This window comes from Telmatherina bonti (assembly GCF_933228915.1).
Source record: "Telmatherina bonti genome assembly, chromosome: 22".
NCBI lineage: Eukaryota > Metazoa > Chordata > Actinopteri > Atheriniformes > Telmatherinidae > Telmatherina > Telmatherina bonti.
The window spans coordinates 30,015,970-30,042,570 of NC_136631.1; the positions used below are offsets into that span (position 1 = coordinate 30,015,970).

Sequence of the window (26,601 nt, forward strand, 5' to 3'; positions counted from 1 at the left end):
TTCTGGTCCTGATGGAGGTGTCCCTTCCTGGTTCTGGTTCTGATGGAGGTTTTCCTTCCTGGTTCTGGTCGTGATGGAGGTTTTCTTTCCCGGTTCTGGTCCTGATGGAGGTTTTCTTTCCCGGTTCTAGTTCTGATGGGGGTTTTCTTTCCCGGTTCTGGTTTTGGTGGAGGTTTTCTTTCCCGGTTCTGGTCCTGATGGAGGTTTTCGTTCCCGGTTCTAGTTCTGATGGAGGTTTTCTTTCCTGGTTCTGGTTCTGATGGAGGGTTTTTTCCCGTTTGTGGTCCTGATGGAGGTTTTCTTTACTGGTTCTGGTCCTGAGAGAGGTTTTCTTTCCCGGTTCTTGTCCTGATAGAGGTTTTCTTTCCTGGTTCTGGTCCTGATGGAGGTGTCCCTTCCTGGTTCTGGTCCTGATGGAGATTGTCTTTCCTGGTTCTGGTCCTGATGGAGGTGTCCCTTCCTGGTTCTGGTCCTGATTGAGGTTTTCTTTCCAGGTTCTGGTCCTGATTGAGGTTTTCCTCCCTAGTTCTGGTCCTGATGGAGGTTTTCTTTACTGGTTCTCGTTCTGATGGAGGTTTTCCTTCCTGGTTCTGGTCCTGGTGGAGGTTTTCTTTCCTGGTTCTGGTCCTGATGGAGGTGTCCCTTCCTGGTTCTGGTTCTGATGGAGGTTTTCCTTCCTGGTTCTGGTCCTGGTGAATGTTTTCTTTCCTGGTTCTGGTCCTGATGGATGTGTCCCTTCCTGGTTCTGGTTTTGATGGAGGTTTTCCTTCCTGGTTCTGGTCCTGATGGATGTGTCCCTTCCTGGTTCTGGTTTTGATGGAGGTTTTCCTTCCTGGTTCTGGTCCTGATGGAGGTTTTCTTTCCCGGTTCTGGTCTTGGTGGTGGTTTTCTTTCCTGGTTCTGGTTCTGATGGAGGTTTTTTTCCTGTTTCTGGTCCTGATGGAGGTTTTCTTTACTGGTTCTGGTCCTGATGGAGGTCTTCTTTCCTGGTTCGGGTCCTGATAGAGGTTTTCTTTCCCGGTTCTGGTCCTGATGGAGGTTTTCTTTCCTGGTTCTGGTCCTGATGGAGGTTGTCCTTCCTGGTTCTGGTCCTGATGGAGGTTTTCTTTCCAGGTTCTGGTCCTGATGGAGGTTTCCCTTCCTGGTTCTGGTCCTGATGGAGGTTTTCCTCCCTAGTTCTGGTCCTGATGGAGGTTTTCTTTCCAGGTTCTGGTCCTGATGGAGGTTTATTTTCCCGGTTCTGGTTCTGATGAGGTTTTCCTTCCTGGTTCTGGTCCTGGTGGAGGTTTTTTTTCCCCGGTTCTGGTCCTGATGGAGGTTTTCCTTCCTGGTTCTGGTTCTGATGAGGTTTTCCTTCCTGGTTCTGGTCCTGGTGGAGGTTTTTTTTCCCCGGTTCTGGTCCTGATGGAGGTTTTCCTTCCTGGTTCTGGTCCTGATGGAGGTTTTCCTTCCTGGTTCTGGTTCTGATGAGGTTTTCCTTCCTGGTTCTGGTCCTGATTGAGGTTTTCTTTCCAGGTTCTGGTCCTGATGGAGGTTTTCCTCCTTAGTTCTGGTTCTGATTGAGGTTTTATTCCCCGGTTCTGGTCCTGATGGAGGTTTTCCTCCTTAGTTCTGGTCCTGATGGAGGTTTTCCTCCTTAGTTCTGGTCCTGATGGAGGTTTTCTTTACTGGTTCTGGTCCTGATGGAGGTTGTCTTTCCTGGTTCTCGTTCTGATGGAGGTTTTTTTCCCCAGTTCTGGTCCTGATGGAGGTTTTCCTTCCTGGTTCTCGTTCTGATGGAGGTTTTCCTTCCTGGTTCTGGTCCTGGTGGAGGTTTTCTTTCCTGGTTCTGGTCCTGATGGAGGTGTCCCTTCCTGGTTCTGGTTCTGATGGAGGTTTTCCTTCCTGGTTCTGGTCCTGGTGAAGGTTTTCTTTCCTGGTTCTGGTCCTGATGGATGTGTCCCTTCCTGGTTCTGGTTTTGATGGAGGTTTTCCTTCCTGGTTCTGGTCCTGATGGAGGTTTTCTTTCCCGGTTCTGGTCCTGATGGAGGTTTTCTTTCCCGGTTCTAGTTCTGATGGAGGTTTTCTTTCCCGGTTCTGGTCTTGGTGGTGGTTTTCTTTCCTGGTTCTGGTTCTGATGGAGGTTTTTTTCCCGTTTCTGGTCCTGATGGAGGTTTTCTTTACTGGTTCTGGTCCTGATGGAGGTCTTCTTTCCTGGTTCGGGTCCTGATAGAGGTTTTCTTTCCCGGTTCTGGTCCTGATGGAGGTTTTCTTTCCTGGTTCTGGTCCTGATGGAGGTTGTCCTTCCTGGTTCTGGTCCTGATGGAGGTTTTCTTTCCAGGTTCTGGTCCTGATGGAGGTTTCCCTTCCTGGTTCTGGTCCTGATGGAGGTTTTCCTCCCTAGTTCTGGTCCTGATGGAGGTTTTCTTTCCAGGTTCTGGTCCTGATGGAGGTTTCCCTTCCTGGTTCTGGTCCTGATGGAGGTTTTCCTCCCTAGTTCTGGTCCTGATGGAGGTTTTCTTTCCTGGTTCTGGTCCTGATGGAGGTGTCCCTTGCTGGTTCTGGTTCTGATGGAGGTTTTCCTTCCTGGTTCTGGTCCTGGTGAAGGTTTTCTTTCCTGGTTCTGGTCCTGATGGATGTGTCCCTTCCTGGTTCTGGTTTTGATGGAGGTTTTCCTTCCTGGTTCTGGTCCTGATGGAGGTTTTCTTTCCCGGTTCTGGTCCTGATGGAGGTTTTCTTTCCCGGTTCTAGTTCTGATGGAGGTTTTCTTTCCCGGTTCTGGTCTTGGTGGTGGTTTTCTTTCCTGGTTCTGGTTCTGATGGAGGTTTTTTTCCCGTTTCTGGTCCTGATGGAGGTTTTCTTTACTGGTTCTGGTCCTGATGGAGGTCTTCTTTCCTGGTTCGGGTCCTGATAGAGGTTTTCTTTCCCGGTTCTGGTCCTGATGGAGGTTTTCTTTCCTGGTTCTGGTCCTGATGGAGGTTGTCCTTCCTGGTTCTGGTCCTGATGGAGGTTTTCTTTCCAGGTTCTGGTCCTGATGGAGGTTTCCCTTCCTGGTTCTGGTCCTGATGGAGGTTTTCCTCCCTAGTTCTGGTCCTGATGGAGGTTTTCTTTCCAGGTTCTGGTCCTGATGGAGGTTTATTTTCCCGGTTCTGGTTCTGATGAGGTTTTCCTTCCTGGTTCTGGTCCTGGTGGAGGTTTTTTTTTCCCCGGTTCTGGTCCTGATGGAGGTTTTCCTTCCTGGTTGTGGTTCTGATGAGGTTTTCCTTCCTGGTTCTGGTCCTGGTGGAGGTTTTTTTTCCCCGGTTCTGGTCCTGATGGAGGTTTTCCTTCCTGGTTCTGGTCCTGATGGAGGTTTTCCTTCCTGGTTCTGGTTCTGATGAGGTTTTCCTTCCTGGTTCTGGTCCTGATTGAGGTTTTCTTTCCAGGTTCTGGTCCTGATGGAGGTTTTCCTCCTTAGTTCTGGTTCTGATTGAGGTTTTATTCCCCGGTTCTGGTCCTGATGGAGGTTTTCCTCCTTAGTTCTGGTCCTGATGGAGGTTTTCCTCCTTAGTTCTGGTCCTGATGGAGGTTTTCTTTACTGGTTCTGGTCCTGATGGAGGTTGTCTTTCCTGGTTCTCGTTCTGATGGAGGTTTTTTTCCCCAGTTCTGGTCCTGATGGAGGTTTTCCTTCCTGGTTCTCGTTCTGATGGAGGTTTTCCTTCCTGGTTCTGGTCCTGGTGGAGGTTTTCTTTCCTGGTTCTGGTCCTGATGGAGGTGTCCCTTCCTGGTTCTGGTTCTGATGGAGGTTTTCCTTCCTGGTTCTGGTCCTGGTGAAGGTTTTCTTTCCTGGTTCTGGTCCTGATGGATGTGTCCCTTCCTGGTTCTGGTTTTGATGGAGGTTTTCTTTCCCGGTTCTGGTCCTGATGGAGGTTTTCTTTCCCGGTTCTAGTTCTGATGGAGGTTTTCTTTCCCGGTTCTGGTCTTGGTGGTGGTTTTCTTTCCTGGTTCTGGTTCTGATGGAGGTTTTTTTCCCGTTTCTGGTCCTGATGGAGGTTTTCTTTACTGGTTCTGGTCCTGATGGAGGTCTTCTTTCCTGGTTCGGGTCCTGATAGAGGTTTTCTTTCCCGGTTCTGGTCCTTATGGAGGTTTTCTTTCCTGGTTCTGGTCCTGATGGAGGTTGTCCTTCCTGGTTCTGGTCCTGATGGAGGTTTTCTTTCCAGGTTCTGGTCCTGATGGAGGTTTCCCTTCCTGGTTCTGGTCCTGATGGAGGTTTTCCTCCCTAGTTCTGGTCCTGATGGAGGTTTTCTTTCCAGGTTCTGGTCCTGATGGAGGTTTCCCTTCCTGGTTCTGGTCCTGATGGAGGTTTTCCTCCCTAGTTCTGGTCCTGATGGAGGTTTTCTTTCCTGGTTCTGGTCCTGATGGAGGTGTCCCTTGCTGGTTCTGGTTCTGATGGAGGTTTTCCTTCCTGGTTCTGGTCCTGGTGAAGGTTTTCTTTCCTGGTTCTGGTCCTGATGGATGTGTCCCTTCCTGGTTCTGGTTTTGATGGAGGTTTTCCTTCCTGGTTCTGGTCCTGATGGAGGTTTTCTTTCCCGGTTCTGGTCCTGATGGAGGTTTTCTTTCCCGGTTCTAGTTCTGATGGAGGTTTTCTTTCCCGGTTCTGGTCTTGGTGGTGGTTTTCTTTCCTGGTTCTGGTTCTGATGGAGGTTTTTTTCCCGTTTCTGGTCCTGATGGAGGTTTTCTTAACTGGTTCTGGTCCTGATGGAGGTCTTCTTTCCTGGTTCGGGTCCTGATAGAGGTTTTCTTTCCCGGTTCTGGTCCTGATGGAGGTTTTCTTTCCTGGTTCTGGTCCTGATGGAGGTTGTCCTTCCTGGTTCTGGTCCTGATGGAGGTTTTCTTTCCAGGTTCTGGTCCTGATGGAGGTTTCCCTTCCTGGTTCTGGTCCTGATGGAGGTTTTCCTCCCTAGTTCTGGTCCTGATGGAGGTTTTCTTTCCAGGTTCTGGTCCTGATGGAGGTTTATTTTCCCGGTTCTGGTTCTGATGAGGTTTTCCTTCCTGGTTCTGGTCCTGGTGGAGGTTTTTTTTCCCCGGTTCTGGTCCTGATGGAGGTTTACCTTCCTGGTTCTGGTTCTGATGAGGTTTTCCTACCTGGTTCTGGTCCTGGTGGAGGTTTTTTTTCCCCGGTTCTGGTCCTGATGGAGGTTTTCCTTCCTGGTTCTGGTCCTGATGGAGGTTTTCCTTCCTGGTTCTGGTTCTGATGAGGTTTTCCTTCCTGGTTCTGGTCCTGATTGAGGTTTTCTTTCCAGGTTCTGGTCCTGATGGAGGTTTTCCTCCTTAGTTCTGGTTCTGATTGAGGTTTTATTCCCAGGTTCTGGTCCTGATGGAGGTTTTCCTCCTTAGTTCTGGTCCTGATGGAGGTTTTCCTCCTTAGTTCTGGTCCTGATGGAGGTTTTCTTTACTGGTTCTGGTCCTGATGGAGGTTGTCTTTCCTGGTTCTGGTCCTGATGGAGGTTTTATTCCCCGGTTCTGGTCCTGATGGAGGTTTTCCTCCCTAGTTCTGGTCCTGATGGAGGTTTTCCTCCTTAGTTCTGGTCCTGATGGAGGTTTTCTTTACTGGTTCTGGTCCTGATGGAGGTTTTCCTCTCTAGTTCTGGTCCTGATGGAGGTTTTCCTTCCAGGTTCTGGTCCTGATGGAGGTTTTCTTTCCTGGTTCTGGTCCTGGTGGAGGTTTTCTTTCCCGGTTCTGGTTCTGATGGAGGTTTTCTTTCCCGGTTCTGGTTCTGATGGAGGTTTTCTTTCCCGGTTCTCGTTCTGATGGAGGTTTTTTTCCCCAGTTCTGGTCCTGATGGAGGTTTCCCTTCCTGGTTCTGGTTCTGATGGAGGTTTTCCTTCCTGGTTCTTGTCCTGGTGGAGGTTTTCTTTCCTGGTTCTGGTCCTGATGGAGGTGTCCCTTCCATGTTCTGGTTCTGATGGAGGTTTTCCTTCCTGGTTCTGGTCGTGATGGAGGTTTTATTCCCCGGTTCTGGTCCTGATGGAGGTTTTCTTTCCCGGTTCTGGTCCTGATGGAGGTTTTCTTTCCCGGTTCTAGTTCTGATGGGGGTTTTCTTTCCCGGTTCTGGTTTTGGTGGAGGTTTTCTTTCCCGGTTCTGGTCCTGATGGAGGTTTTCGTTCCCGGTTCTAGTTCTGATGGAGGTTTTCTTTCCCGGTTCTGGTTTTGGTGGAGGTTTTCTTTCCTGGTTCTGGTTCTGATGGAGGGTTTTTTCCCGTTTGTGGTCCTGATAGAGGTTTTCTTTCCTGGTTCTGGTCCTGATGGAGGTGTCCCTTCCTGGTTCTGGTCCTGATGGAGGTTGTCTTTCCTGGTTCTGGTCCTGATGGAGGTGTCCCTTCCTGGTTCTGGCCCTGATTGAGGTTTTCTTTCCAGGTTCTGGTCCTGATTGAGGTTTTCCTCCCTAGTTCTGGTCCTGATGGAGGTTTTCTTTACTGGTTCTGGTTCCTAATGGAGGTTTTCTTTCCAGGTTCTGGTCCTGGTGGAGGTTTTCTTTCCCGGTTCTGGTTCTGATGGAGGTTTTCTTTCCCGGTTCTGGTTCTGATGGAGGTTTTCTTTCCCGGTTCTGGTCCTGATGGAGGTTTTCTTTACTGGTTCTGGTCCTGATGGAGGTGTCCCTTCCTGGTTCTGGTTCTGATGGAGGTTTTCCTTCCTGGTTCTGGTCGTGATGGAGGTTTTCTTTCCCGGTTCTGGTCCTGATGGAGGTTTTCTTTCCCGGTTCTAGTTCAGATGGGGGTTTTCTTTCCCGGTTCTGGTTTTGGTGGAGGTTTTCTTTCCCGGTTCTGGTCCTGATGGAGGTTTTCGTTCCCGGTTCTAGTTCTGATGGAGGTTTTCTTTCCCGGTTCTGGTATTGGTGGAGGTTTTCTTTCCTGGTTCTGGTTCTGATGGAGGGTTTTTTCCCGTTTGTGGTCCTGATGGAGGTTTTCTTTACTGGTTCTGGTCCTGATGGAGGTTTTTTTTCCCCGGTTCTGGTCCTGATGGAGGTGTCCCTTCCTGGTTCTGGTTCTGATGAGGTTTTCTTTCCCGGTTCTGGTCCTGATAGAGGTTTTCTTTCCTGGTTCTGGTCCTGATGGAGGTGTCCCTTCCTGGTTCTGGTCCTGATGGAGATTGTCTTTCCTGGTTCTGGTCCTGATGGAGGTGTCCCTTCCTGGTTCTGGTCCTGATTGAGGTTTTCTTTCCAGGTTCTGGTCCTGATTGAGGTTTTCCTCCCTAGTTCTGGTCCTGATGGAGGTTTTCTTTACTGGTTCTCGTTCTGATGGAGGTTTTCCTTCCTGGTTCTGGTCCTGGTGGAGGTTTTCTTTCCTGGTTCTGGTCCTGATGGAGGTGTCCCTTCCTGGTTCTGGTTCTGATGGAGGTTTTCCTTCCTGGTTCTGGTCCTGGTGAATGTTTTCTTTCCTGGTTCTGGTCCTGATGGATGTGTCCCTTCCTGGTTCTGGTTTTGATGGAGGTTTTCCTTCCTGGTTCTGGTCCTGATGGAGGTTTTCTTTCCCGGTTCTGGTCCTGATGGAGGTTTTCTTTCCCGGTTCTAGTTCTGATGGAGGTTTTCTTTCCCGGTTCTGGTCTTGGTGGTGGTTTTCTTTCCTGGTTCTGGTTCTGATGGAGGTTTTTTTCCCGTTTCTGGTCCTGATGGAGGTTTTCTTTACTGGTTCTGGTCCTGATGGAGGTCTTCTTTCCTGGTTCTGGTCCTGATAGAGGTTTTCTTTCCCGGTTCTGGTCCTGATGGAGGTTTTCTTTCCTGGTTCTGGTCCTGATGGAGGTTGTCCTTCCTGGTTCTGGTCCTGATGGAGGTTTTCTTTCCAGGTTCTGGTCCTGATGGAGGTTTTCCTTCCTGGTTCTGGTCCTGATGGAGGTTTTCCTCCCTAGTTCTGGTCCTGATGGAGGTTTTCTTTCCAGGTTCTGGTCCTGATGGAGGTTTATTTTCCCGGTTCTGGTTCTGATGAGGTTTTCCTTCCTGGTTCTGGTCCTGGTGGAGGTTTTTTTTCCCCGGTTCTGGTCCTGATGGAGGTTTTCCTTCCTGGTTCTGGTCCTGATGGAGGTTTTCCTTCCTGGTTCTGGTTCTGATGAGGTTTTCCTTCCTGGTTCTGGTCCTGATTGAGGTTTTCTTTCCAGGTTCTGGTCCTGATGGAGGTTTTCCTCCTTAGTTCTGGTTCTGATTGAGGTTTTATTCCCCGGTTCTGGTCCTGATGGAGGTTTTCCTCCTTAGTTCTGGTCCTGATGGAGGTTTTCCTCCTTAGTTCTGGTCCTGATGGAGGTTTTCTTTACTGGTTCTGGTCCTGATGGAGGTTGTCTTTCCTGGTTCTGGTCCTGATGGAGGTTTTATTCCCCGGTTCTGGTCCTGATGGAGGTTTTCCTCCCTAGTTCTGGTCCTGATGGAGGTTTTCCTCCTTAGTTCTGGTCCTGATGGAGGTTTTCTTTACTGGTTCTGGTCCTGATGGAGGTTTTCCTCTCTAGTTCTGGTCCTGATGGAGGTTTTCCTTCCAGGTTCTGGTCCTAATGGAGGTTTTCTTTCCTGGTTCTGGTCCTGGTGGAGGTTTTCTTTCCCGGTTCTGGTTCTGATGGAGGTTTTCTTTCCCGGTTCTGGTTCTGATGGAGGTTTTCTTTCCCGGTTCTTGTTCTGATGGAGGTTTTTTTCCCCAGTTCTGGTCCTGATGGAGGTTTTCCTTCCTGGTTCTGGTTCTGATGGAGATTTTCCTTCCTGGTTCTGGTCCTGGTGGAGGTTTTCTTTCCTGGTTCTGGTCCTGATGGAGGTGTCCCTTCCTGGTTCTGGTTCTGATGGAGGTTTTCCTTCCTGGTTCTGGTCGTGACGGAGGTTTTATTCCCCGGTTCTGGTCCTGATGGAGGTTTTCCTTCCTGGTTCTGGTTCTGATGAGGTTTTCCTTCCTGGTTTTGGTCCTGATGGAGGTTTTCTTTCCCGGTTCTGGTCCTGATGGAGGTTTTCTTTCCCGGTTCTAGTTCTGATGGGGATTTTCTTTCCCGGTTCTGGTTTTGGTGGAGGTTTTCTTTCCCGGTTCTGGTCCTGATGGAGGTTTTCGTTCCCGGTTCTAGTTCTAATGGAGGTTTTCTTTCCCGGTTCTGGTTTTGGTGGAGGTTTTCTTTCCTGGTTCTGGTTCTGATGGAGGGTTTTTTCCCGTTTGTGGTCCTGATGGAGGTTTTCTTTACTGGTTCTGGTCCTGATAGAGGTTTTCTTTCCTGGTTCTGGTCCTGATGGAGGTGTCCCTTCCTGGTTCTGGTCCTGATGGAGGTTGTCTTTCCTGGTTCTGGTCCTGATGGAGGTGTCCCTTCCTGGTTCTGGTCCTGATTGAGGTTTTCTTTCCAGGTTCTGGTCCTGATTGAGGTTTTCCTCCCTAGTTCTGGTCCTGATGGAGGTTTTCTTTACTGGTTCTGGTTCCTAATGGAGGTTTTCTTTCCTGGTTCTGGTCCTGGTGGAGGTTTTCTTTCCCGGTTCTGGTTCTGATGGAGGTTTTCTTTCCCGGTTCTGGTTCTGATGGAGGTTTTCTTTCCCGGTTCTGGTCCTGATGGAGGTTTTCTTTACTGGTTCTGGTCCTGATGGAGGTTTTCCTCTCTAGTTCTGGTCCTGATGGAGGTTTTCCTCCTTAGTTCTGGTCCTGATGGAGGTTTTCTTTACTGGTTCTGGTCCTGATGGAGGTTTTCCTCTCTAGTTCTGGTCCTGATGGAGGTTTTCCTTCCAGGTTCTGGTCCTAATGGAGGTTTTCTTTCCTGGTTCTGGTCCTGGTGGAGGTTTTCTTTCCCGGTTCTGGTTCTGATGGAGGTTTTCTTTCCCGGTTCTGGTTCTGATGGAGGTTTTCTTTCCCGGTTCTCGTTCTGATGGAGGTTTTTTTCCCCAGTTCTGGTCCTGATGGAGGTTTTCCTTCCTGGTTCTGGTTCTGATGGAGATTTTCCTTCCTGGTTCTGGTCCTGGTGGAGGTTTTCTTTCCTGGTTCTGGTCCTGATGGAGGTGTCCCTTCCTGGTTCTGGTTCTGATGGAGGTTTTCCTTCCTGGTTCTGGTCGTGATGGAGGTTTTATTCCCCGGTTCTGGTCCTGATGGAGGTTTTCCTTCCTGGTTCTGGTTCTGATGAGGTTTTCCTTCCTGGTTTTGGTCCTGATGGAGGTTTTCTTTCCCGGTTCTGGTCCTGATGGAGGTTTTCTTTCCCGGTTCTAGTTCTGATGGGGGTTTTCTTTCCCGGTTCTGGTTTTGGTGGAGGTTTTCTTTCCCGGTTCTGGTCCTGATGGAGGTTTTCGTTCCCGGTTCTAGTTCTAATGGAGGTTTTCTTTCCCGGTTCTGGTTTTGGTGGAGGTTTTCTTTCCTGGTTCTGGTTCTGATGGAGGGTTTTTTCCCGTTTGTGGTCCTGATGGAGGTTTTCTTTACTGGTTCTGGTCCTGATAGAGGTTTTCTTTCCTGGTTCTGGTCCTGATGGAGGTGTCCCTTCCTGGTTCTGGTCCTGATGGAGGTTGTCTTTCCTGGTTCTGGTCCTGATGGAGGTGTCCCTTCCTGGTTCTGGTCCTGATTGAGGTTTTCTTTCCAGGTTCTGGTCCTGATTGAGGTTTTCCTTCCTGGTTTTGGTCCTGATGGAGGTTTTCTTTCCCGGTTCTGGTCCTGATGGAGGTTTTCTTTCCCGGTTCTAGTTCTGATGGGGGTTTTCTTTCCCGGTTCTGGTTTTGGTGGAGGTTTTCTTTCCCGGTTCTGGTCCTGATGGAGGTTTTCGTTCCCGGTTCTAGTTCTAATGGAGGTTTTCTTTCCCGGTTCTGGTTTTGGTGGAGGTTTTCTTTCCTGGTTCTGGTTCTGATGGAGGGTTTTTTCCCGTTTGTGGTCCTGATGGAGGTTTTCTTTACTGGTTCTGGTCCTGATAGAGGTTTTCTTTCCTGGTTCTGGTCCTGATGGAGGTGTCCCTTCCTGGTTCTGGTCCTGATGGAGGTTGTCTTTCCTGGTTCTGGTCCTGATGGAGGTTTTCTTTCCAGGTTCTGGTCCTGATTGAGGTTTTCCTCCCTAGTTCTGGTCCTGATGGAGGTTTTCTTTACTGGTTCTGGTTCCTAATGGAGGTTTTCTTTCCTGGTTCTGGTCCTGGTGGAGGTTTTCTTTCCCGGTTCTGGTTCTGATGGAGGTTTTCTTTCCTGGTTCTGGTCCTGATGGAGGTTTTCCTTCCTGGTTCTGGTTCTGATGAGGTTTTCCTTCCTGGTTCTGATGGAGGTTTTCTTTCCGGGTTCTGGTCCTGATGGAGGTTTTCCTCTAGAAGATCAGATAATACATGTATTGGATTACTATCAGAACCAGACCGGATCAGAAATGATTTTGTTTGTGTCTTTAAAAGTTTGCTGAGATAAATGGAAACTCTACAAAGAAAGTTGAATTAAAGTTAACGTGAAAAATTAATCGCTTTTTACCAGTTTTTATTCTTTCACAAAAATATTAAAGTCACCGGCGACTTCATCAGATCTTGGTGGGACCCCCTTTTCTCCCAGATTTCTTAATTCTTGGCTCGATAGATGATGTTTCCAGCAGATTCTGATCCTACCATGTGAATGTGGAGCTGAACTGGAGACTCATCAGACCAGCAACGTTTCTCCATCTTCTATTGTCCAGTTCTGGTGAGTCTGTGTGAATTGTAGCCTCAGTTTCCTGTTCTTACTGACAGGAGGGAACCCGCTGTGGTCTTCTGCTGCATTCTGGTCCAGACAACTGCTCCTTGCTGGATGTTTTATATTCTTTGGACCTTCTCTGAAAACCTTGTATGGTTGTGGGTGAAAATCTCAGAAATCCTCAGATCAACAACCTTAACTCTTGTTTCTTCCTCATTCTGATGCTCAGTTTGAACCTGATTGGCTGCTCAGGCATCTGTGGCAATGAGAAGTTGAACAGGTGGACATTGAGTGTGTTTTCTGATGTTTAACCCTCTAATGGAAGCCAGCAGAAATCCTGATAATCTCTCAGGCCTCTCCGACCCTGACAGGTCACCAGTCCATCACAAGGCCGACGTCAGTGTTTTGACAGGTAAATGGAAAATGGTTCCACAGCAGGTGTGAACCAGAACGTGAGCTACTCAAGGTTTTATATTCCTAACACACCAAACTTCAGCAGAGCTCTGTGATGGTGGCTTTTCTTTCCGGTTTTACTGTTAAGCACCTGTTCAGCTGGCTGAGATTTACTTCCTTCAGTCCTGTTCCTCCTCAACTGAAGCACTCAGAGCATCAGGAGACCTTATTAACTCTGCAGCATTCTATTTGTCAGTAAAACCATTGTCTCATCACTGGGTAGATGTTAATGGCTCCTCATCAGTCAGAGTCACTTTAATGGGCAAAATCAGCAAAAATGTGTCATTTGGGGTTTTACACACTTCAGAGGGAATAAAACACAGATACTAAAACAAGAATAGTTTTTACTAAATGCTGTTCATGTGTGCAACATGTGATTCCTCTGATGTGCTCTGATGATATGTCCAGCAGTTCACTGAAGCTTATTTTCTGAGTGGTTTGTTGTCGTCATTCTGCACATTTCCAGCCAACATCAGCAGTTTTCACCTGAAACAAGACAAACAGCAAGGCCGAGTCGAACCACACTAATAGTTCAGATCTGGGTCCCGTTGGACTGATAAAGAGTGTTGTTCTTAATGTGAGGGTCTAATATTCTCGTGTTAGAGCTGCTATGGACTGGAGAGGTATAATGTTTATATATAAAAAAATATTGTAACCAGTTTGTGGAAGTGAATGCCCATTTGTTAATCAGTAGGTTTATGTATCATTAGCTCTTTGTATCATGGTATTACGTGGATATTAGATTTGTCTACTATGTTATTAGGTTTATTTATAACAGTGTTGGGTTTAAGTATCATTAGATCTTTGTATAATGGTATAATGTTTATGTATAACAATATTAGGTTTGTTTAGGTTTATGTTTCATAAAGTTTATATTGTGGTATTAGATATATGTATTTCAATATTTGTTTTATGGATTGTGGTGTCAGGGTTACGTGTCGTGGTATTATGTTTATGTGTGTGGTGTTAGGTTTATGTAATGCAATCCAAGTGGTTTAATCTGCTTATGCCATGCAGGTCCCACACAGTAAATATATTCTAATATTTATTTCTTGCCTGACTACATATATGTTTATATGAAAAGAATTCCCAGCAGTTTGCATTTCCACTGACCACGGTATGAAATAACAAAAACCTCAGGCTGTTCTGTGGCTTCATACGCTACTCTCCAAATTAGGTTGAAGCTGTGTTCAGCTTCAGGACTCGCCTGACTTTTCAAAGCTAAAAATAGAAATGCTGAATATTACGTCTTTTCTAAAACACCAGGATGTCTCCGGGACATAAAACCAGTTACAGATCAGTTTCCGCACTGACGCAACCACATTTGGATGCTCAGATATTATTTAATCTTTTTCAGATATCGTTACCTTCTACATGACTTTTGCTCTGTTTCACTCCAACATGCAAACAGCCAGGCTCCGTGCATGAAATAGTTTCTCATATTATCTATATTAAAAAAAAACAGTAGTGATGGTTAGAAATTTAGTTAAATAAATATGTTAAATGATGTGATTTATTGTCCGGCAACCTGCAGACGCTGCTGTCTGACTGAACGATAACATGCAGGATGAAGAGCTTCCAGGTGGATGGCGCCGTTTTTCTGAACCAATCGGAACAATTTGTCCCGATTGATCAGTGAAAACATGTCAGAAGATGCTGAGCTGTGTTCAAGGCAACATCTCAGAGTGAAATAAAAAGTGGTAATAACTCTGAACTTTGGATAATTATAATGAATCTATTTTGTTTATAATGAATCCCAAGCTGCTGATCTCAGATCAGACTGTCAGTGATGATGATGGTCATCATCATCATCATCAGAGAGCGCTACAAAAACCCTCTCTAATTTTTTAGAAATGATGAATTAAATAAACTGGAGTTTTTATTTCCATCAAATTGCATTAAATGAGTTGACATATTAGTCCAAGATCCGTGTCTTCTGTCCTGCATCGTCTCATCCCTCCAGCTGGATGGGCAACTCCTGAGATCCTACTGGAGCTCCTGCCTGGTGAAGACGTCTAGCGATGCCTCTAGTGTTGTCTGAGACTCCATTATCATTTCTTTTACGTCCATTCTTGGTTTGCTGTGATTGGTTGTCACATTAATGGTAAAACCCTCCTGCATCATGTCCTCTGACATGGCAACAGACCTGCGCTGCAGAAGATGTGACAACGGGGCTGTCATCATGTTTAAAGCAGATTTGTTTCATTTGGTTCCTAAAAGCTGAGACTTTTTAAGACTTGGAAAAGATGAAAAGAAGAGCAGATCTCATAAAGACACACCATAACTCACCTTTAGGAATCATTACATCTCCGCCAGTTTGTCGGAGCTCGCTGCTCTTACATCTCTGAACGGTGAAGATAGACTGTAATCTCGGCCTCAACGTGAAGTCAGCAGACACCATGTAACATAAGCAATGGATGAACAGACAGAAGGAACTTCTGATGTAAAGTTCTAATAAATATGTAGATAATCCATTTATTTTCATCTCCTTTAACATTTAGGTTAATATTACAGTGTCATTGATCTAAACTGTAAAAGTAAAAAATAGACATCCTGTTCCAGCTGAATTGTGAAAATCCAGTATCTGGCTTGTGAATAATGAATAAACTTCTCTGTGTTTCACAGAGATGAAGAGCACTTGAGACACATTGTGCAGCCTGCGCAGCGATGCATACAGTTATCCATCTGTAAAAGACAGAGAAGAAGGTTTATTAGCGTGTGGGAGAAGACACGTACATGTGTGTTACAGGTACACAAGGTGACTTCTAGAAGACAGAAACTTTTTTTTACTGACTATCAATGACTGAAAAAAAAATCTAAAATGGCTTCAGCCTTTAAACTTTACATCAAGCAGCTGCTGCTGATGTCTGTTCATAAAAAAATAAAAACAGTGGCAATGGAAGTAATGCTAGTATTTAATCTGTTGATCCCAACTGGAAAATCAGGCTCATTCACATCAGGATAGTCGCTATAACTCAGTCCGATTGGAGACTCGGCTCAGTTGGGGGGGGGGGGGGGGGGGGGGGGGTGTATCCATGTGGACCGATATCATGTTCACGCTGCACTTTGATTAAACAAACCAAACCTTAAGAATAATATTTCCCCATTTTCACCAAAGGTGGCGCTGCACTAGTATTTAGCACGTGAAGCTAACCATTTACTTTGTCTTATGCAAGTAAACTGCAGAAATACTCTGCAACAATGGACGCAGTATGAACACCAGACGAGGCAGAGGACCCTTAACGCCATCGTTACCGAGCAAATGGACGATCCGAGCAAATGGATTCAAATCAAAAAAGATTTACAACACAGCAGGCGGTTGCTGTGTGTCGGCGCATGGGGAGCAGCTGGGGGAGAAGTGCCCTGCTCATGGGCCCACAGTGACCATCTCTGTTGCCACACAAGAAACTTTGAGAGGCAAGCCCATCTCTATAACCATGATGCTTCCACTCCCCTGCAGGAAAAGGATTCTGTTCAGCTGCAAGGGTAGAGAAGGATTTCTGGATCCTAGAGGATCCTGGATCCTTGTCAGCTATTACGCACGCTATGATTAGTTGGCTGTACCGAAGCTCAGTTGGTTCAACTGCCTGAATCTCTGTTGAGGCTGAACTTTGTTATAATATGTGACTCAGCTATTTTCAGCACCTTCTGGAGCGCGGTGTGATGCCACGCCAGTGTTTCGTTGCTCTTCACTGCGTCTCGCAGTGCGGTAGTTTAGAATAACCGTTGACAGAAAGCCTGAAATCTTTGCAGCAACTCCAGTTCCAACTCAGTTTTTACTTTTTTTAGCAGCTTTTTGCCTGTTCTTAAGCAGCTGAATCGTGTCATCAGGAGGATTTAATGGATGGAAGTGCAGTCTCTTTCATGGTCATGTACCGTAGCTTTCTGTGCCGTTCCAGGTGAATATGGATTTGTTTGTCCCTGAGAAACTGGCGGAAGCATCAGAAGATGAAACCCTCTGTGAGGGACCAAGCTGGCAAAGGAAGAGGAACACAGGTGGCCTCAAAAGAAAAGGGTTTTATTTGCCCACATAACATAAAATGAATTAGGCCTTTAAAAGAGGTCAACTCAGCAAAAACCTAAATCAAAGTCCAAAAATAACTAAACTAACAGATTAGGTAAGAAAATCAACATAACAAGTAAACCAACCGACCTAACAAACAAGAAACAAAGAGGAGCTTAAATACTGGCTTCATGTGGGGTAACACACATTAAACAGACTAACAGACAAAGAAACAGAACCTAGCAGTTAGTTTAATCATTCATAACAAAACTACGAACAAAAGAAACCTAAACTATTCAAAAGTGGAAAAAATTAATATATCAAACATTTAAAGAAACTAAATTTAACTTATGATCTTCCCTCTGGAGACGAGGTCTACCCAAACGCCCATGGCCTAACCCTAACCCTCAACCGGCTTCCCTCCTGTGCACACTCCTGCCCCCCCAGAGCCCAAGCTAATCCCTTCAGCGCCGGTAAAAAGAAACAAGGTGAAACAAAACACAAACAGTTGAAAATACAGTGGCTCCTTAATGTGCGCGCTAACAAAAAGGAACTACAGCATTTCAGCTAAGTTTAAATATAAAGAAAGCTAAATAACTGAAAATGTGTTGGTGCTTTTCCCGCCTTTACATGTGTGACCATTGGTCTGACCATCTCACCCACCATGCAGTCTTTCTTTCTTCTCCTCCTCATCTGGTAAATAATGAATTCCTGGAGTTATGTGGAAAAATTTAGCCATTTTTACCCCCGTGTGAGTGTGTCTCTGTCAAAGATGCATTAAAGGAAGACAAGGAAGGATTATCTCTGCGGACTGGTTGCCAGACATGATAAAATTTAACATACACTTAAAGGCAATGACGCAGCAGAAGAGTCCACATGTGAGGCAATGTTTTGTACTCTTATGCTCTGCAGGTTCCAAAAGAATGAACAAAGGTGCGTGTATAGTTTCATTATATAGATGCTTCATGAAGCATTTACTGCTAAATCATCTGCAAAGAACCGTTAAACTGTAAGGCGTTGGATATGAAGACATAACAGCATCTTATATTTTAGCAGGTAAACACAACCTGAACAACGACAGCGACGTCATTTCTACACAAAGATGAAGAAGCAGCGTGTAGAAAAACTGATCCTGCCTGTTTTTATTATGTGGACAAATAAAACTGTGTCCCTCTCATCACTAATGAAAATAATTATTAATAGCCCTTCTAAATATCTGTTGGTAGAGCCTCACATCACCGTTACAGCTCTGAACTGTGTGTCTTTGTGCTCTCATGTGTGTCAGCATGTTATTTAGTACTTTGTAGATGCAGCACGTTTCCAGGAAGTCGGTGGGAACTCTGTGAGTGGAAAGGAGATGACAGGCTGAGTTTTCTGAGGAGACTTCCTGCTCCCTCAGTCCTTCAGGCCTGTCCTAACCCTCCCCAACAGCTCGGGGGAAACCAAAGCACTGGAGGTTTAAGCTGAAATAAAATACATTTGAAATATAATGAATAAACAAAAGAAGAAGAAAAGAATGGTGAAACGGTATAAAACAGAAGTTAAATATTAAAACACGCTCATTAAAGGTGTCATCATCTGTTTTTTTCATGTGTTCACTCTCCTCTAACTGGTTTTCTAACTAACTTATTAAGCCAAAAAATCCAACAAATTGCTTGTTCTGACCCTTTGCTCACATCACAACTTTCTCCTGTGAGAATTCATGCGAGACTTTGATCATGTTAGATTAAATAATGTCAATGAGGTGCACGCTGATTGATGGCCAGCGTCGGAAGGGGGCGGGGCCAGTGCGTCTGACGCTAAAAACATCAGCAGCTAGTCATGGCAAGCTAAGCTGAACAGGCAACAGCTTCATGAATTCAGCCGTTCATGTTTGAACCGGACTCTGAGCCTGAGAGAGAAAATACCGAGATGGTGGAAGGAGCACGTTGACAACAAACGGTGTCTGAACGGTAAAGTCGTCATTTTAATGTCTGTAAAGTCAGATGGTATGTTGACAAGGCATGTTGTTAATGAAAAATACTTTATTAATCCCCAAAGGGAAATTGAATATTATAGTATATAATAATAATTAACTAGAGTAGGTCTTGTTCCGGAGGCTGATGGCTGCTGGCAGGAATGATCTTATGTATCTTTCAGTCTTACATCGGACCTGAAGAAGCCTCTCACTGAACACACTTTGTTGTTTCATCACTGTGTTGTAGAGAGGGTGTGAAGAATCCTCCATCATCTTCATCAGCTTGTGCAGCATTCTTCTTTGGACAATCAGCTCCAGCGGCTCCAGAGTTACTCCAAGCACAGAAGCAGCTTTCTGGATCAGTTTGTTGATTCTCTTCAAGTCTCTGGTTCTGATGCTACTACCCCAGCAGATGCTGCAAAGCTGACTGCACTCTCCACAACAGACTTATAGAAGATATGCAACATCTTGGTGCAGACGTTAAACCATCTCAGCTTCCTTAAGAAGTACAGTCTGCTCTGACCTTTCTTGTAGATGTAGTCAGTGTTGCATTTCCAGTCCAGTTTGTTGTCCAGCTGAACTCCAAGATACTTGCATTCCTCCACCACCTCCACCTCCTCTCCCAGGATGGAAACAGTGCTTTGTTTATTCTTCTTCCTCCTGAAGTCAACAATCATCTCTTTTGTTTTGCTGCTATTTAATATGAGATGATTGTCACCGCACCATTTAACAAACTGACTGACCAGTTCTCTGTACTCTGCTTCTTGTCCATCCCTGATACACCCCACAACTGCAGAGTCATCAGAGTATTTCTGCAGATGACAGGACTCAGAGTTGTACTGGAAGTCTGAGGTGTACAGAGTGAAGAGGAATGGCCAGAGTACAGTTCCTTGTGGTGCACCAGTGCTGCTGACCTCCATCTCAGACACACAACCTTTCAGTCTCACAGACTGTGGTCTGTTTGTGAGGTAGTCATAGATCCAGGTGGTTGTGGAGGTATCCACCTGGAATTTATGGAGCTTCTCACATAACAAAGCAGGCTGAATGGTATTAAAAGCACTTGAGAAATCAAAGAACATGACCCTCAGAGTGCTGCCTGAATGGTCCAGATGAGAGTGTGCTCTCTGGAGCAGGTATATGATGGCATCTTCAACCCCAAGTCTATTACGATATGCAAACTGTAATGGGTCCTGAAAGGTGTTTACTTGCTTGTTGAGGTGAGCCAGTAAGAGTCTGTCCAGGACTTTCATGATGTGAGATGTCAGGACAACTGGTCTGTAGTCACTTGTTTCAGCTGGTTGTGTTTTCTTAGGCACTGGAACAAGGCAGGAGGTTTTCCACAGCACTGGGATTCTATTTTGTCTCAGACTGGTGTTGAAAAGGTGCTGGAAAATCAGACGTAGTTGTTTTGAGCAGGTCTTGAGGACTCTGGGACTTTAAAATTTAATCTTTCAACCTATCGGTATATTAGAAACTCACTAACCACTGAAGCATCGTATGTATATCTAAATGCAATGATTTTTTTCACATTTCCGATATTGTATGACAACTTGGTCACAGGCATGTGTTACTACTCTTAAGCCTCTTGAATCACTATTCAAAAGTTCTCTTAAAATTCACGATAAAAAAATCACAAATTTATCATCATTGCAAAATTCTTACTAAATATAGTATTTTAAGTTTTGAGAATTGTATTAGATATTCCAATCTATGCTTATTGTTTAGGATCATTCATGGCACTGTTGCTCCACCACTGAAGACTTTTATCCCTCTGTGTTCTGAAGTTTCTTCTCGAGACACTCGGACATCTCTCCGGGGCGAGTGCTATATAAGAAAACTCAACTCTGCTTTTGGAAGATCAGCATTCTCTTATGTTGCAATGAACCAATGGAACAAGTTACCTACAGAGCTTTTGAAATGTACAAATTTTAGTGAGTTTTCACACTTGCTGAAATGATGGAAGCTCTCGGCTCAATCTTGTACCCATTACTGATTACTTCGAATGTGCTATGGTGGCAGCCTTGTTTGTAGAGGCTATGGTTAATAATTGGAAGCTTATTGTATGTAATGTTGGGAATTTTTTTATGTGTTGTGTTTTTATAACCTTGAAGTATCCCAACGCATCCTCAGCCTGCTCTGGGACTACAGGTGGAAATTAGCACTTGTGCTATAACCTGGCATGACGCATCTTTCCCAGCGGGGTTAATGTTGTTTGTGCACTGTCCCATGGATCAAATAAATAAATAAATTAAAATAAATGACACCATCTGGACCTGCAGCCTTGCTCTAGTTCAGTTTCTCAAGTTGCTTCTTAACCTGATTGCAGGAGACAAACAGGGTGGAGGTCTCAGGATGTCCTGATGTGGAGGGAGATGAAGCTGTGTTCTGGTCCATGACTGAGCTGCAGGGTGACAGATTGGAGGCGTGACAGGAAAGCAGTGGGCTTATGGAGGGTGTGTGGTCTGTTGGGCTGGAGGTAGGGGGTGAACTGAACCTGTTGAAGAATATGTTCAGCTCATTAGCTCTGTCCAGACCTCCATCAGGCTGGTCCCCCTTTAACTTGAAGCCGGTGATCTTCTTCATTCCAGACCACACATCCCTCAGGTTATTCTGCTGGTATATTCTGGGTTCAAGCATCTCTAAAATGCAGTCCAACATCACAGTCAACAGTAGGTGTTTGACGTGTCCCCATAATATTTGCGTACGGAGACTGCAGTGGTGATTTAAAAGAGCATTTTCTGTTGAATTTAGAGATGCTACTTATATTAGTTGTTTTGAGCTGCTTAAATGGTTCTTGTTTGATTCATTTATCACAAAGAGCTACTAGTTTGTGTAACAGATATGGAGTGAACCCAATAGCAGCACGCAGAATCAAGTTCCTCTGTAGCAGCTGCGTCTTTATTAACGGCAGCAAGCCAACACAATCCAGACTGCTGACAGAGAAAGAACTGGAGTCAAGCAGGCAAAAACTCTAATCCAAAGACAGAAGGCTGGTGGGTTACAGGGGCAGAGGCGGAGGTCAGAGGCAAGCTGGGTTGGCAACAGGAAAACAATCCGTGAACAAACACTGGAGAGTCAGGCATAGGCAAAGACAATCTGGCAATGACTGAGTGGGGTGAAGCTGCTTATATACCAGCTTGATAGAAGCAGCTGAGCAGGACAGCAACAGGTGCGAGTAGTCAAGTCAACCCCCCTGGTAACAGCAGCAGAGCAGGGGAGGTGCAGAGATGTGATAGTTTGTACATTATGCAAATAAACCTAATTTGCAGTGAAGATTGAAATATTGTGACTACATCTGTAATGTGATATTGATAAAATAAATCAAATAAAACATGATCAGGACATCTTGAAGGCCGTTTCACAGGCGAGGATACATTATACATTATCCCAACTCCATTTCCATCTTTTCTATTATATTTCAGGAAAACTCTTTTCAGTCTGAACCCGTAGAAACTGTAGCCGTTCGTTTCCACTCCAGCAAAAAAACAAAACTAGGAATATTTTCTTATGTAAGAAAGCATCCCTAGTTTTTCTACCTTTTAGTTTTTACCAGATCTCACATGATTAGTTTTCTTTGTCTGGAGGTTTAAAGATCTTCATGAGGCTGATATTTACCGATCAGATCCATAACTCTTTGTTTCTACTCCTTTCCTTCATCAGCCTGGGTTTCCATCCCAGATGCATCTCTTTACTTTTATGTCCAGTTCCATCTTGTCAGAGTTTGTCATAAAGAGGATTGGAGCAGCAGAAGTCGAATTTTCTAATGATATTACTGCAAAGTTTTATCTAATGAGGGATAAAAGCAAAAATGCCTCCGCAGCAGTTGGATGGTGTTAGCACTTTGCATATTTTCCTCAGTTTGACAGGCTGGCAGCTGCAGATGGAGGAGTTTGGATGTGTTTCAGTGCTGAGCTGGGGTTGGCTTTGTGTAGCGCTCCTCCTGGTAATCATATCAGTTCTACATCAGATTCTGCAGAGATGCTGCACTGGGCTTGCTAACGCTCCCACTTTAGATACGGACGTCGTTCAAGAAGTGAAAACAAAGAAAACGATGTTATGATTGATTGAGCCTCTAATAAATTCTACAGAAATAACAAGTGGATAAAAAAAAGACTAAATAATTAAAGGAACATCAAGTAACTTTCCAGGGAGAAGGAGGAGAAGAGAACTTTCTCAGGTGGGCCATTAGCTGTAAGATTTCTGCTTTACCTCTGTAAACTAAACACCAACAGCCATCCAAGGTCTTCATAGATCACTTTGTGCATTTCAAGATTGAGTTTAAGCATCTTTTAATCATTTATAAATTCTTAATGGTCCTGGAGCTTCTTATTGATCTGACCTGTCCTCGTGGACCTGAGGTCCTCTTAAAGTAAGGTCCAAAACTTCCAGGAAGGTCTGGTTCCATTGCCACGTTCCTCATCTGTGGAACGTTGTCTGGAACCTCAGACATACAGAGACTGTTGATGTTTGTAAATATAGACTCAAAACCTTTTTACTTTCAGCTGAATTCTGTTTGATCATCATTTATTTGATGTTTTATTTATATGTTATTTCATGTTTTATTTCTATTTTAGCACATTTTATGAAGTCCTTTATCTAGATTTTTTATTAGAACTTTTTAGCTCATTGGGTTATTTGATTTTTGCTTTAATTTCTTTTCACTTTCTTTCACTTTCTTTTTCTTTGTGGAGATTCTTCACAATGGGAGCTTTGCAGACACTGACATTCACAATGCCCATTCCTGGATGAACTTTTATTTTCTGGAGAGAGCTCAGAGAAGAGAGAAGATGCATGACAGATGTGGAATTAGGCTTTGTTAGCCCAAAGTATGAAAATCTGCCAGAATTCTGTACAATGAGATTTGGTTCCTGGCCTTGTTCTGTTTACTACGTCATTTAACACCCTGAGCGTTATTGAACCTTGATTTTCTGATTAGCTCTGACGCAGCTTTGGTTCTGGATCAACTTTCCACCTTACAACATCAATACAACTTATTTTTAAGATAATGGATGAGTTGCATCAGGGTAGTATGATTAGTGATGTAGCTGTTGGATGCAAGCATCAAATCTAGACTTATATGCTCCAATTCTTCTGAAAAACATGATTGTTGAGCCTTTTAAACACAAATTCATCCCTGAATAGTCCTGGGAACTTGGTTTGTTCAGGTTAGAGATGCTTGGAACTGTTGCACCTTCATCTGGTTTGGTTTGCTTCCCCACTGTGGACCAATCAGACCAAACTGGAAAGCATCACACAGTTACAGTAACTGGAATGATATCATCCCAAACCATCACTGACCAAGCATGAAACAAAAAGCAAGATAAAGAAAAAGATCTTGCTCATTAAATGGTCAGAAATCCTTCTCAGAGTTTCTGGTTTTGCTTTGGAGTTCAGTCTTAATGTGGTTTTCACCAGAATGAACAGTTGCTCGGCCAGAACTCGTTCCTGTCTAAATACCAAGCTTTTTGGAGGCAGAGCAGGTTGTGTGTTTGAGAAAATGGAAAGAGAAACATCAGGTGTTTGCAGTCTGCAGCTCTTCTTGTGTGCATGTCACCTTCCTTTAACAGCAGAATGATGAGCTGTGTGCCAGCAGCTTCGCTTCTTCTGACTTATGACACGACCAGAATCCTCCCAAAACTATTAAAACCTCGTAGGATGCAGCTGACAGGAAAGTGACACAAAAAAACCTCCGTTCTGGACCCAAAGCCAGGAAATTTGACAACTTTTCCTGGGCTGTCAGCTTGTTTATTTGTTTATTTGTTTTTTGTTTTTTTTAATGAAATCTACAAATAGACTGAAGCAGAAGTCAAATATTTTATTCTTCAATCTTTTTCAGTCCTTCTAACAGTCATGGATCATGGAAACAACAAGCATCTGATTGCCTGGCATCTCACCTGCTCAGCAATAACAGATGTTTTCCAGGATTTATATACACTACCGGTCAAAAGTTTGGACACACTTTCCGATAGGATTTAATGGAAAAGTGTGTCCAAACATTTGACTCGGTTCATTTCAGAGGTGACAGGTAAAAGAACACAACATGCAATAACTTTCCAGGTACTTTGGCTTAATCTGAACTCTGCTTGTCAGTTCATTTAATTAAAAGTGTAAATCTCTGAGTATCCCTCCAGGTACATTACCATGACGACTGGTAATGACTGATGTGGCGTCTTCTTTTCCCAACCCTCTCCTGGTTTTTAGCAGCAGGGTTTGCTGAGTCATCTCAAAGCGACGGGGTGGATGAAATGAGGACGTTAAAAAGGTGGAGAGAAATCCCCTATCTTTATCCCATCTGCAGAAAATATGGGCATTTTAACTAAAATTAACACTCCAGTAGCAGGTTAGATGTCTGGCTGGATGCCTTGCAGGGGTTTCTGTCATTCATAATCTAATTAGTGTGTAAGTGGAGCTCAGAGAGAGCCTGGCGCCAGACAGCTGAATAATAGAGGTGTGGGAGAGGCAGGGGGTGAGATCATTGATGGATAATTCAACACCGATCTTCAAAAGTCAATAACTTCTGTACCTGAGTGCACGGCAGAGGTGATGTGACATGTGTGTCCTTCAGTACAAAGTCCCATCACTGTGAAGGAGACAGGCTTTACATGCAATGATCCATGTTTGATTCTTCAGCATGTTGGGCAGAGAAAATAGTTCTCGTCACATCACATCATGTTGTTCTTTGTTTTCTTTCCAGATAATTTTCCGTAAAATCAGCGAGGTGAAGAAGGAGGAAGAGGAGAGGGAGCGAGCGAAGAACGAGGTGCAGCTAACCATCCCGCAGGACCACCCAGTCCGTAAGCTTTTCCAGAAGTTCAAGCAGCAGAAGGAGCTCCGCAACCAGGGAGCTGCAGCTGCCTCTCAGCTGGACCTGAGGAAGAACCAGCTGCAGGTGGAGCAGCAGCACCACCCACACATGCACCCCCACACCCTGCAGCTGGGCCACTCCAGCCTGCAGCACTCGCTGCCTCTCAGCCTGCAGCGGCCCCACACCTCCCTGCAGAACGGGGCCCTGCCCAGCAGCAGCGTGCTGACCGTGTCTCAGGTCACGCCCATGCAGAGTTCTCTGGCCTACAGCCAGCCAAGTGAACCTCCTGGGAAGCAGAATAACTGTGATGTCATGGAGCTGCAGCCCAACTCTGACGACGGGGGGCGAGAGCAGCCTGTCAGGCTCAAAGTGGACGCCAGCCCTGTGCTGGGGAAACCAGCCGCCAAGGCCAATGGATGGATGCGCCTGAAAAACAGCATGGCTCCAATGGAGACCAGGAAGGAGGGGCTAAACAACAATGTCAAGGCTGTTTCCGTGGAGATGCTCTCTCAGACCAGTAAAGGTCAGGAAGTGGGAGAAAATGCTGGTCTTGGTGAGGGTGGGGTCTCCAGCAACAACCCCCTTCGTAAAACGGACTCCTGCGACAGTGGCATCACAAAGAGTGAGTTACGGATTGACCGAGCCGGGGAGGCGCGGACCCCTGCAGCGGTCACCCCCCTCTTCCACAGCCCCCTCCCTGGGGGGGCCGGCTCTCCTCACCCTTTCTGCCCCATACCAGAGCAGGCCCTACAAGCCGCGGTGCACGAGACCCGGCTGCAACTCCGGGGGGACATCCAGACTCTGGGATGCCGCCTGGGCGCCTTAGAGAGTCAGGTAGCTGAAATTATCAAACTACTGTCGGACAAGCGGCGACCGTCCACAGGGGCGCTGTCTGCATCCCCCACTCCCAGAACCCAAACCCAGCATCAGGACATTTTCACCGTTTCCAGGCCTGTTTCTCCAGACTCAGAGAAGGATGCCAGGCTCTGAAAGAGCTGAACTGGTGGTGGACAGTGTACGGGAACTAAAGCGTCCAGTTACGCCACTGGTCTGATAATTCCAAGGCAAACGAGCCCTCTATGACATTTGCACACTAATTGTTTTCAGATCATGTTGGAGAGTACACTCCTACCTGATTTGGACCGTTTGTTGTTGTAAATACCTCTCTATGCATGTCCAGCTGGATTCTGGCCTGCCAAAGAAACCACGACTAAACACACTAATTGCCTGTATATTTTGCAGACTTCTGCATGCAATCAAATAGAAAAACATTTTATTGAGCTGCACTGTAGATATGACTATTTTTCACTGATTATCTACGATGTGGACATCCAGGGTTTGCATACTGGTAGCACTGCAGATGCTGAATTGCAAAAGGGTCATATTAGCAAAGAGACAGTGAGAGAATTATTCCTTCATATATATTCTACACAGATTAGTCCACATCAGGGAAGCTGGAGTCTGTCCCAGCAGTTAGAAGGTAAGTGGCTGGTTTCACCTGAATAAAACACCAGTCAATTGCAGGGATAATTCAATATGACAGAAAATATAATTTCTTTTTTTCTATTTTGTTAACATTTACTCATTTTTTATTCTTAATTTTTTTTCTTATCTTTGAAATAGAGATCACCAGACATGATAAAGCTGCATCCCAACACATACTTATATATATATATATATATATATATATATATATATATATATATATATATATATATATATATATATATATATATATATAATGTGTGTATTTCTTGTGTACGTCCTCCTCGTGAAGCAAGAATTTTTTTCTTGTTCTCGGGGCCCT

General features: G+C 45.1%; 1 protein-coding gene across 1 annotated transcript in view; it reads left to right on the forward strand.

The window, feature by feature from the left end:
- The window catches only part of kcnh5b (potassium voltage-gated channel, subfamily H (eag-related), member 5b), a gene marked incomplete at both ends in the record, with an annotated part of 155,339 nt that extends 129,555 nt beyond the window's left edge, over positions 1–25,784 (forward strand). Inside the window, one exon of the mRNA XM_079262133.1 lies at positions 24,684–25,784. Coding sequence (XP_079118259.1) covers positions 24,684–25,784 — 1,101 coding nt within the window. The remainder of the gene's footprint in view (positions 1–24,683) is intronic.
- Positions 25,785–26,601: the final 817 nt, after the last annotated feature.